The sequence below is a fragment of the Tinamus guttatus genome, unplaced genomic scaffold (assembly GCF_059628265.1).
Source record: "Tinamus guttatus ecotype Peru unplaced genomic scaffold, ASM5962826v1 Tinamus_guttatus_pri_ptg000470l, whole genome shotgun sequence".
Classification (NCBI taxonomy): Eukaryota; Metazoa; Chordata; class Aves; order Tinamiformes; family Tinamidae; genus Tinamus; species Tinamus guttatus.
This window is the reverse complement of record NW_028289004.1, coordinates 1,008,786-1,021,219: the sequence shown is the minus strand read 5'-3', so window position 1 is coordinate 1,021,219 and position 12,434 is coordinate 1,008,786. Positions and strand designations below refer to the sequence as shown.

The following is a 12,434-nucleotide window of genomic DNA, read 5'->3' as shown; positions in this document are numbered from 1 at the left end:
CTGAATTACAATGACACTATTCTACAGAAGATAAAGAATAACTTCTACCAATAAATACAGTCTATAAGCCAATAAACAAGTCCTAAAGAATACAGACACTAACTGCTGCTGCTTGACAATTTTGCTTCCTTTCACTAACAGCCAATGAATCTCTGCATCTCCATCTACTTTTCTTAAACCCTAAAGAAAACAGATAAGCTTGTTGAGCTACACCAGAATGTTAGCTGAATGAGTTATATCTTCTCTGATCAGTATTCACAAAAATACGAATATCGCCATTCAGAGCTTTCTATTTTCTTTTCATTGTACAGCTGAAGGTACTAAGATCAATAAAGCTTTTAATAACATGCACAAAGAGCTCCATTAGAAATAGACAGTTTCCTTATGCTAGGCTTCTAGAAGCATATTTGAAATAAGAGCTTTGAGTAAGAACTCAAAGATTTTATTGAGAGGTTGTCAGAAAAAAAATTTATGGATTTAACTAGTAAAAGCATGCTATGTTGATCTCGCAGAGCTATACAATTCTCTGAATTTCAAGGTGGTATAATATTCATCTAAATACATGTATAAAGAAAAGGCAGTGTCTGGGAAAACTAGTGGATTCTTTATGGAGTAAATCTCTTCAGGCTTTGAATCTTTTGTTTCACACTAAGCCAATCAATTACTTCTTAGTATTCAAAAACAGCACTGTTAAGCCACATCGGTAGTAAAACAAACATTTAAGAATTCCAAAAAAGCTAAAGCTCATAATGAGAGCTTGGAGCTTCACTGTATTAACTTGCCTAAACTAAACATTGATATTGAAAAAAAAAAAAGCTCCTTTGGATAAATTTTGCTTTCTGTCCTTGCTAAACTAGTACCTAGTGTTCTGCTGGCAGAAAACAAATAATTCTATCAGTAGTTTGTTGACTAGGACTCAAGCATATTTTGTCTGAGCTAGTTTCATTAGACCACATTCCAGGTGCAAAAGATTAATCTGCTTTGGGGTTTTGTTGTTACTGCTTGTTTGTTTACTACAATATAAAATCTGAGCATAAGTAATACAAAAATGTTTAGCAGTGAACCCATTAATCACTCTACATCTGAATAAAACGTCCTCTGAACCCCTCCCCCCGAGATTTCACTTGGGCAGTACAGCGGGAATAGTTTGCTATGCCATTTCCTCATGGAGAAAGGGAGGCCTCGTGAGATACATTAATCGTTAACCCACCCTAGGCCTGGAACCAGGGTCACCACAGTCCTTCCACAGGTTATTTCATGTAAGGATAAGCTACATTCACATTAACTTGATTTCTAAATAGATATTTTCAGGAAAGCTTAAGGCATACTCCTCCTTTTAAAGCTTTGGGACCTGCTGATTGCAAAAATGGAGCTATCAAAAAAACTAAGTAATTCAGAATTAAATGCACATGTTTCAGTGCCCTTTTTATTTTTTATATTATAGCACAGAATGGTAAAAGCGTTTGTCTTAATTCACTCAAATATATTTGAAGAAAAAACACAATGTATATTAGCAGTGAAGGTTCATAAAGTTCCTTCATTAACTTCATAAAGTTCTTGAAACACAATTTGATGATGAAAAGACTGGTAGTACCTGAGAAAATATAAGATTTCACTTATTGTATTCACATTTTGGTTAAACATTGGCACACACTTGCAGAATACTTTGAAAAAACAACAAAAATCGTTGTAGTGTGTGTTTCACATCAAGATACAATGTTCACTTTTGCTCATACCCATGAAAGCAGAAAGGATCAGCAGCATAACAGGGTGTGCTCAAACTAGCACATTTAAAAAACTGCTCAGGGGCAAGAGAAAGAATAGGTTGGCCTCGAATTCCCTGCCTGACCAGGGGTGCACACTCACTGTAACTCATTAACCACTCAGACGTACGGCCCTGGGCGCCCGCGCACATGTCTGTGCACATGTAGGTGCACGCTAGACGGGATGCTGGGCAAGCAGCAGTAGGTTATCTGCAGGAATATAAAAGAGAAACCATTGATTTCTGGACATCCATGAGAAATAGGAGGCGAGAAATATTATAGACAGGCTGGTCTCCCTTGATTTTATGCTCTGATAACGACTTCATCTGAAATATCTGGTTTGTATTCTCCATTTTATGTGATCCAGAGAAGTGGGGTGAAGGTAGAGGGGGTGATGCATCCCACAATTTCTAAATAGAAATGCATGCGATTCTTTTATTCCTGCTAGCCCATGGAGCAGATTTTGTTTGGCTTCTTTTAAGCTTTGTTAAAAGTCACTGGAGAATTTTGCACAGATTCTCACAACCAGCACATGTAAATTCTTTTCTCTGTATGTACAGAGAAAAGCTAGCAACGTACTTCTTGCATAGACATTTGCTATCAAATTTAGACTCCTTTTCACTATGGCAACATTTATAGCAATGGAAGTATGAAAGACTTTCAAAATTAGAGCAGATTCAGAACCTAGGCAGCAACCCCACCACATATACTACCTTGTGTACATTTCTTGACACCATTTTTTACCAGCTGATGCCCCAAGACAGGGAAGCAGGGGAGGACGGCACCAATTGAATGATTTTTTCCACACAGTCATAGGGAATTTGATCCTGTAGAAAACGCAGCTAGCAGCCAGTTTTACCCTGCAGATGGCATTGCCTGTAACATATTTCTGGGCATAAACATGGCATTCCTCCATCTCTGTTTGAAATGTTAATTGATTTCGGGAAGATAGCTTGCCTCCTGGTCAAGATGCGCACTGTCAAGAAGAGGCAGGTGTACACCAGCCAAATTCTTTTCTGATCCTATAGAATTTAAATCTTTCCAAAACTCAGTGCATGATTACATGTATGAATGACACCGATAGCTTATATTTTAACACCTAATTTTTTTAAAAAAAAATATGTCTCTTCACAGCCAAAAGAAAAACTGATTATGATAGGAAACTTGCTCAACCAAGATTAAATCTAAGGGAAAAAACAACACTTTGCACTTCACTCTATTTTTAGTGCAATGGAACTTATGGTAATCTTCTGTTTTAGCAATGCATGCAACAATATTCTACATAGCCACACATGGGAGAAATTTCTTCCTGCTGCACACCAATTAAAACTAAATGGATATAAATCAGAACACCAAATAAAATAAATAGTGCTATGCTGGCAAGACAGAGGAATACCCGATGCTGAGGCCAGCAGGCCCCCACATAGCCTGGGCACAAATGGACGCTGCAGCCTAAGGACAGGAGGGTGGCAACAAGGTTGCAGCTTACAGCTTCACAGCAAAAAAAAAGTGGGAGGGTTTCTGTATTCTCGGGAAAATAATGCAGCTATCAATAGCCATACAAAATAGGCTAATCATGAAAAACAAATTTTACCTGGGCATTCTGAAGGACTATTTACTATTTAAAATCATACTGATGCTTATCCATGAAAAGGAAGCGTACCAAGAAGACAGCAAGTGCATTGTCCAGTTTCTAGATAACATTTGTACCATTTTCACCATGGTACAGTTAATAATCTACAGTAACGATTTTCTCAGAGCCCAGATTTTCCTATGCTATACTGGCCCTTATTTCAGCACTCAGAGTACCCTAGGGATCAATCATTAATCTAGCACTCTTATAGCTACTCATATGTCCCACAGAAGTTTTTAAAAAGTCCCTGAGAACTCCTCAGAGGAAAGTAACCAGCCTGTAATAAAAATAAAATTAAAAAAAAAAAAAAGAAATAATGTATTCTTTGCAGCAATTATGCTACACAGGACTTGGCAATTTGATGACAAGACTATAGAGTGTAATCCAGTACTCAAGTAATTTCCTATTACTACAGATGTAGTTCTATAATTAGCCATATGTTGTTCCCTTTCCAATATATTAATTTGGATTGCCTACAGCACTACTTTCCTAATGATCCAAGACACTACATGAGGTTTCAAATCTTTTAACGATTTCAATTGCTTCTGCTACTGCTTCTAAAGAAATAATACAGTCTGGGTCTTAACTTTAATTTTGAGGGTATGCTTTCAACATTTTTGTGAAAAAAATACTAATTTGTACAGAGAGTTTTGCTTTGTGTGTTCAACACTCCAATATCTGTCTTAAAGGGGCGGAGGGGAGGAAGAAAAAGAAAAAAAGGAAGAAGAGACAGAGGACAGACTTAACCTGTAAGGGCATAACAATGAGCTGCAGCACTACAGACTGTTTCCCACTAAAAGCCATTAGGGGCAGCCACTTACCACACTGCTGCAGGTCTGAATAGGGTTCCACTATTACTGAAGTCAGTAGTAAAATGACTACCTGGAATGCATTTTCTTTAAAAAACAAAGTGCCACCCATGTATGGTTAGTCTAGAGACACAAACATGACAAACTGAAAGAAGCTACAAGTGAATAAATGAATATAAATTGATTTAATATATATGAATAAATCAATAAAGAGATACCCTTCCCTTTCCCTGTAATAAAGCATTCATATTTGCTTTAATTTAAGTCAAAAATGTGCATCAGTAACACATTTCACACACCCTTCCCAAGGTCACATGACCTGCTCCAGCAATTTTTAATTCAGGTTTGTCTGCCAAGTCAGCTGCTTTGTTAGGGTGACCACACATTTTCTGCCCTTCCCTATTCTTGTTTGCAACATTTTCTTCCTCTGCAGTATCACCAGGTCATTCATACCGGCTCTGCACTATACTCCATTGCCCAGCGCTACAGTGTCCAAGACAACTCAAGCCATCACAACTCATGGCACTAAAAGTAGAACCCTCAACATCATATGGATTCAAATTCAGCATGCCTGAAGAAAACCTTAGGGCTTCCTTCTACATCAGTAACTTTCCCTTCTCTGAAGGATAGCTTTTTTTTCTCCCTCCCATTTTTAATTTAGTCTTTGGGGAAAAGAAAGGAAGGGATTGACAGTTTTGAGTACTACCCAACACCTCAGCTGGGTTTGTAACATGACAAGCACCAAGGAAGGAGGTGAGAGAACGGTGATATCACACAGAAGGACCCTGCATACAGCAGATTGGACTGTCAAAACAGACTCGACAAAAGGCAACAAAACAACTGCAGATCTCATCACAACACTGATACAATTAGTATGTCTAGGCATAGTCTGACCTTCCATGTACACCAAACCTTTACTTTACATGCATTTATTTTCACAACTGCTATGTACAACCTGGCCAGGTCTCATTAAAGAAAACATTGCATGTGATTGAAAAGGCAACAACAGCTCATACGGAAAAAAAAACACCTCAAATGGAGCTGACTACTCTAGCAATTTATACCAGAAATGATGGACTGAAGAGATGTTCTGACGTAATGCAAACCAAAGTAGGCTTTGGGCTGCTTCACTTTTACCTTTAGGTAAAACTACAAAAAGAAATAATTTACTTCAGATAATCCCAGAACTCAAAGCTTCTTAGAAACTGGGACAACCCTAAATGTATAGACCTTATTTTTCCTACTGGAGCAGACAAGCCATTTTACACTCGAACGGCTTCCTCTCGTTTATGTTCCGATGGTTTTCATTAGGAGATATCTTATGAAACATGCATTTAAAGATGCTGAAAGAGAGGTTTGATAATAAGACATCAAGTAAAAGAAATAACAGAAGACAATCTTGTGATACAGAGAATACTTTATGCTCCCATCCTGGGGGTGTGAGGGGGAGAGAGACTGAATAGTTTAGTTGTCTTTTCAAAGTTCTTCCTATCGCAACAAGGTAGTTTGATACCCTTTCTACCCATTCTCCACATCTGTTGTTTGATTCCACTAAGTTAAATATAAATCAGGACTTCATTAACATTACCAACATTTTACATATATAAGTGTAATGATTGTCTATCCGTCCCCACCCTGTCCCCACAGAAGTGAGAGAATTATGGAAAAAGCTCAGCTTCAATATAGAAAATGCCACAAAGCATTAATGAAAAAAACAAAAACACAGCCTCAGAGACTTTCAAAACTGCATATCATCTACCTAGAAGTGTAACACAGTGATAACAGAGGTGAACTAACAGTAATCAAACTCACCTCTCACGCCTTACTCAAATGAAGGTCACGAGAGTGGCGTGTGGAAGTCCACGAAAGAAATACTTTGTAATACTTTTAATCCACGTTCCTTCAAGATCATTCGCTAATGGTAAAGCTGAGGCAACAGGTTGTTACAGAGTTACTGAGATTCTCCGTACAACAGCTTGTCTAACTAATAGCTCCATTTTCCTTGCATCAAACTGAAGACAGATACCAATTCTGACTATTTCTGGCACACTCTATTTAGCTTCAGAAGCCTGAGAGGGTTCAGTGTATGAATTTCACAAACGTTTTGGCACAATGAAGACCAGTGAGGTATGCTTTAGCCTGAGGAAGAGCAGCATTAGGTGCAATAACCCTCCATAGCTACACTGTGATTACTGAAAGAAAATTGCCCTAATTTTTGATTTAAAACAACCAAATAATAATAAAAAATGCTAAAGATCTAAGGCATATTTGATCAGTAGAAAAGAAAAGTTCCCATTGTATTCAAAAATCCTCAAGAAAAAAGGGTTGGAAAAGGTTGAGGAGGTAACCAAATAGAAGCAACATTGAGTCAGTCTGTTGTATCTTCAATCACTAAGATTTGGCACTGTACTTTTTATCTGTATTAGGGTGAAAGATAGTCATATGTAAACTGACAACACATTAAAAATTGTATAAGGACAACCTTACACAGTATACAGATCATACTGCAAATCCTATCAGTTAATACTTTAAACTATTAACTATACACTGGCAAACAGAAAACTTTAAGGACAAACAGCTCCAAGTCCAAGATAAGGAAGCAAAACATTACACTGCTGGCATAACCTGTGCTAGAATATTCTGATGATAGTGATTTTCCAGTAGCAATGTGGCAATTAATGGCTGTGAGCATTGTGAGCAGGAGTTCCACAACCAGCCTGTCCTGTTCTTATGCTCTTTGGTATCTCATCAGCTTCTGACAAAGTCACTTCCAAGACAGTGAGCTAGATGAACTCATCTGATTCGATATGACCTTTGTGAGTATCTCAGGGTAAAGGTAGTAAGATCTGTGCATTACTCAACTTCCAGCTCTAAACTGGAACAGTAATACAGAACAGTCAAGATGGTCCTGTCATAGCCTGTTCTTGATGGAAGGTTCTAGGTATATAGGTCATGAGCATACAAAGAAATATTAATATACAAAACATGCTTTGTCTAAATAGAATCACTTGCCACATGGCAATCATGTAGAACATTTACTGTCTTGTGTTAGTTGCCACTTCACCTGGTTTTCCATAAGCTTTAAGTATTTGTGTATTTACCTTGAGATCATTCCTTAAAATGCAGGATAGCAATATCACACTACATCTAGCTCTGGCAGCTAAGAAATATCTGTCCTTAAGTCCCTACTGACTGATGTTTTGAGATCTATTAATCAGCCTCTTCTCAAATCAAGACCACTTTAAAAGCTAAAATTATACAAAATCATTAATTAGAATCTTGTGCAGTTTTAAGTCCCATAAGTAGACTCCTTAATGTATGTAGCTTCATCACCTACACACAATTCAAAGGATGAAATCTAGTTTATTTGACAAGAGCTACTTCCAGTAAAAATCCATTAACTGCAGTTAATTATATATCCATCCTTTTTTTTTTTTATTAGCAATCAACTTTTCCATTGCTAAGACATATCTAAAGCAAGAACATCAAAAGCCTCAACACAGTGAAGATCCACAATGTTTACAGGCACATACAGACACTAATTCTGACACTAAAGGGAAAGTAATCAACATAGAATGAAAGATTAGCTGATTGCCAATGAGAAGACCAAGGGAGTGTTACTAACATTGGGTTATATATTGATTAAAGAAGAGATTCTAACAGCTATCAGACAAATTCAGACCCCAACAAACAGCCCCCAACATGAGCGTGAAGCAGGCACGCTCTGGGTGTGGGCACACATGTGCTAAGCAGCCTAACAGGATGCAAGTCTCAAGTGTCCATGCACAAATGCAAGAAAGCAGAAGCCAGCACACAGTTACAGAACCGCAGTCTCACGAGGATTACAGGTAACGTGCCAAGATGGCTTGCACAACTGGAGTACGGCCATGAATGCACGCAGGCTTTTGACAAAGGATGGCACGGAGATTGTTGCAAGGAGAGCCTTGAATGCATGGATAGGTAACAAGCACGTCAGGAGTTCATGCATGAGGATTAGCACACAGAATAACACGGGGACATTACGGTGGGCATCTGCTTCAGCTTGCTTCTGACCGAAAAGGCAAAGTAGATGAAGTTCTTAAGGGAACTGGGGGAAGCCTCACAATAAGCTCCAGGGGACTCAGAGCACTCCATAGCTTATGGAAAGGTAAGCATGGAACAGGCAACCAGGAGATTTTAAGAAGATGTAGAATACAATTTCTCAACACAACTCATAAACAAATCAGAAGAAACGTGAAGGTTGATGGTTTGGATAGGTGGGTAGAAAACTGGCTCGACTGCCGAGCTCAAAGATTTTTGAGCAGCAGCAGGGAGTCCAGCTGGCAGCTGTTACTTGTGGCATTTCTCAGAGGCTGATGCTAGTGCTGATGCTCTTTAATGTCTCCTTGGTAGACTAGCGTGAGAGGAAAGGGCACCCCAGCAGCTAGTTTGTGCGTGATACCAACCTGGGATGAACGGCTGATGTGATGGAAAAGAAAAGGAGATTGAACCAAGTGACAACTAGTGATTCTGTTACTAACCAAACGACAAGTAGTGATTGTTAGTAAACACAATGGATATGCTTGTCTAATGAGCACACTGCACCGTGCCTAAAAGGATTTCTTTTTCACAGTTCTGTATGTTGCCTTTCCACACTGAAGTCTTCAACTTAAGCGTTTTCCCAAGTCACCAGCATGCATTTCCAACAGCATCTTCCTATCATCTTGTTAATTTTTAAATCAGTACCCCTTATCGGATCTTTCTTCGATCCGAGAATTCTCCTAAAACTTGTGCCTTGTCCTCTATTAACAAAGGACAACCCATTTGAAACTGCCAGCCCATGTTGCAAAGTAAAGGGAATAAAGGTTTTGTTTAAAAGAAGTGCAAATAACTGACAAATCTCAAACATGAGCAAAGATTCATTTTCCTGAGCCACAATGCCTGGAATTAAGCTATTTGAGTTGTTTTTCTTTCCTGAAAAGATAGCCAAGATGGAATGTTTCAATCCACTTTTCACAAAAGTGATTAAAAACTATTTCCAGTATTTTCAAATGCAATATATTACAGTATGTTTCCTTATTGAAAGTCCTCTCCCTTTTTTAAAGCTTTCAGAATATTAGAATTGTAAGACAAATCAGAGTGTTTTATCCCAATATTACTTGTTCACACTAGCTTCACATCAGGAAAACCAGAAAAACAAATAGCCTTATGCACAAATCAGTATTAGCAATAAGGGATTCATTATAGAAACAAACTATGTAATAATGCAAACAATCATTCCAGAGCAGTTACGTTAGCCTTCCTGATAATGTTCCCTTAGCAAAGCAAAAGCGGAACAAATATCTTCTCAGTCTTGTATGCTTATGCCATTATCTACAATTTAAATCTGTACATACAGGCCGATGAAATGCACTGGTGCAGAAGGCAGCATGCTTTTTGAAACACTGGAGGATTATATCTTGTAAAACTGTTGCAATTAGGAGCCATTTCCTCATTTAATGCACACTTCACCCTCTCATGAAAGCATGGAGCTATGTTGACTTACACTAGCCAAGAATCTGGTAATTACATGTTATCACCATTTATAATGATGAAGATAAATATTTCTGCATTCAAATTCTTAGACGTTAATTGCTATCCTTGTACAAAAAGGACAGCAGTACATGCCGAGGGAACATCATCAAGGATGGCTTGATATAATACCACATGTACATTAAAAATACTGCAACATTCTCTAGTTTTTACGCTCTTGATGGCCTAACTTGCAGTGAAAAATAAAATCAGTACGTGGCACACTCTGTGCTACCAGCATTCAGATCGTGTGGAAGAATACAGGATAGTTGAGTTTTTCATTCACACAAACCCCAGTATTTTAACTAATCCTATCTGCAGCCCAACAGCAAGAGCCATACCCCTGCATCTGCACATAAATCTGTGAAGAATTATAAGGAAATGTTCAAGCCTTTGATTATGAACTATTTTTAATTCAACACAAGTACTTATATAGGAAAGCAATCTGAACAACTATACATGCCATCCTATCCTCTTTTTTCCTCTTTCTTTATATAGAAATAACCTTTCCTAACACAGAATCTTTGTAGCTATGGTTTGACATCCTAAAATCCAGGTAAACAAAAAGCTGGAGCAAACAAGCAGCACCTTTTCACATCTTCAAGCTTTAATTCACACCGCCTCTCTAACTTTCTTCCTCCACTTTTCTCCTCCATATTTAAAAGGAATAAGCTAAATCACAAATAAGGGAAAAAGGTAAAAGGAAAAAAAATATAAAGCAACAGATAGGCAGGGAAAGGACAAAGGGCAAAGATGCATTACAAAGTCTAACTTTTATTTAAAAGAAAACATTATTCTTTATTAAGAAAACACATCCTGAATTACTATTCCATAGCTGCCCCAAAAAAATAAAGTTCACCAAAGCCATCCTTAAGAGGATATAGTCTCCCCCAAACCTGACCAGGTCTCAGCCTCAGATGGCTTCTTTGCAGGTTCTCATTTATTCCAACTACCAAATGACTTGTATACAGGCAAACAACGTCTCCAAGAGGATGCTGTTCTATACAGTCTTATTTAGCTCTTAGAAAATCACTAAAACTACCCTTTGTTATACAAAGCTTACAAAAAGAGATAAACAATTTCATCTTTTAAGCTAGTCTTTTCCACCTCCCTTCTCTCCTGCCTATCTCATTAGCTCCAGTCTTCATTCCTCTTGCACTTGTTCGAAGAAACTATATATAGCTGCACAAACTGTATGACAAACTAGAACTGATACAAGAATTCATACTAGATCTTACTAGATTACACTAAATTTACTTTTCCTTAGACAACGTGAAGTGTTATACAAATCACACTTAAGAGAGAACACCATTGAATGTTGTTTGACATGTTAATGTACACTAGGTATGAACGTCATCACAACAAAGCTCTAGCCGGGTCTTACTGGACCATCTCACCATGTCGTACTCTGTAAGCCCCAGATGCCTACACTGAGAAACGCTATCACTACCTCCTACAAGTTGTTCCACTGCCACAAGTGCAAGTTACTCTTGCCTTACAGCAAAGGTCCAGCTCCAAATTCTCCACATAGTCATGTAAGCCACTCCAAGATTCACTAGAGATATCCTGTGCAAAATTTATTTTGTGTACGTGCTTAAAGCCACTCCAGGAAGACAGGTCCTCTGCACAGTGTAAACATTTCTAGAACAATGTATGAGCTATACACAAAAGCCTTTTACAAAGTCTCAAGCTGATACGAAACTTATTTTATTATTCTGAAATATTTTGCTTTGGAGATGTATAAGTTATTTCATAATGATTAACAGCACAGTTCTAGAGACAGCAAAGTAGTTCCTTTTGGAGTTCTGTTTTGATGAGTAACTAATTCAGGTATGTCTGAATTATACACTACTTACAATAGTGTGCAATTCAAACAGGCCAGGCTTCACTTCTGAAAGAGGGCTTTTTCCCTTTTCTCCTTCTTCCTCTTCCAGATTAAAAATCAACATGGATAAAAGTCAGTGCCTTCTTATGGAATTTTGATTGTCCATCAATAGCTGTGGAAATTCCATATCCCCAAACATGCTTACATGTCAATATTTGACAATTAACTGGACAGGTATGCAACTTAAACTGCCAGACATGACATTACATAGATATAATACACAGAAACATCTCAGTTCTCCTCAAAAGTTATTGTTTCACCCAAACACCATCATTCATCTCTAATGAAAAGCAATTTACCTACCTTGTGTCTGCATTTAAGTACAACTCCATAGGCTCCTGAAAAAAGAAGAAAAAAAATCCATCTCAAAACAGGAGATAAAAATGCTGCTGCAAAGTAAAACCGTTTTTAATCACCTCCGGGCTACAGGAATAATATTGTTGCCATTATTATCTTAAGCTTGCACATAAAAGATACTCTACTAAATATTTGTGCACTGAAGTAGTTTTAATTGCTTAAATGTAAATGGATTTTACAATGCTGCAATTTTTTGAAAATATTATTGCAGAGAGAAGTTTCATAACCTGCATCTATCCAGTAAGTGACACTGGAAGCTATTACAGTAAATAAAATTTAAAAAAGCAAAACATCTGTCCCACTTATTTCATCTTTCGATTTCTTCCCAATGAGACTAAATAAGAAAAAATAAATAAATAATAAATTTCATGTTTCTTAAGATTTGAATACAAATGATATTTGGCAATGATATTTTGCTAATGAAAACTTATTAGCAG

At 37.6% G+C, this 12,434-nt stretch overlaps 1 protein-coding gene across 4 annotated transcripts in view; it reads right to left on the bottom strand.

Annotated features, from left to right (window-relative positions):
* CDKL5 (cyclin dependent kinase like 5) overlaps positions 1-12,434 on the bottom strand; it is a 78,740-nt gene that overhangs the window by 65,973 nt on the left and 333 nt on the right. For all 4 annotated transcript variants that reach the window (XM_088532727.1, XM_088532730.1, XM_088532728.1 and 1 more), the window contains exon 2: positions 11,944-11,978. In XM_088532727.1, coding sequence (XP_088388853.1) covers positions 11,944-11,978 — 35 coding nt within the window. The remainder of the gene's footprint in view (positions 1-11,943; positions 11,979-12,434) is intronic.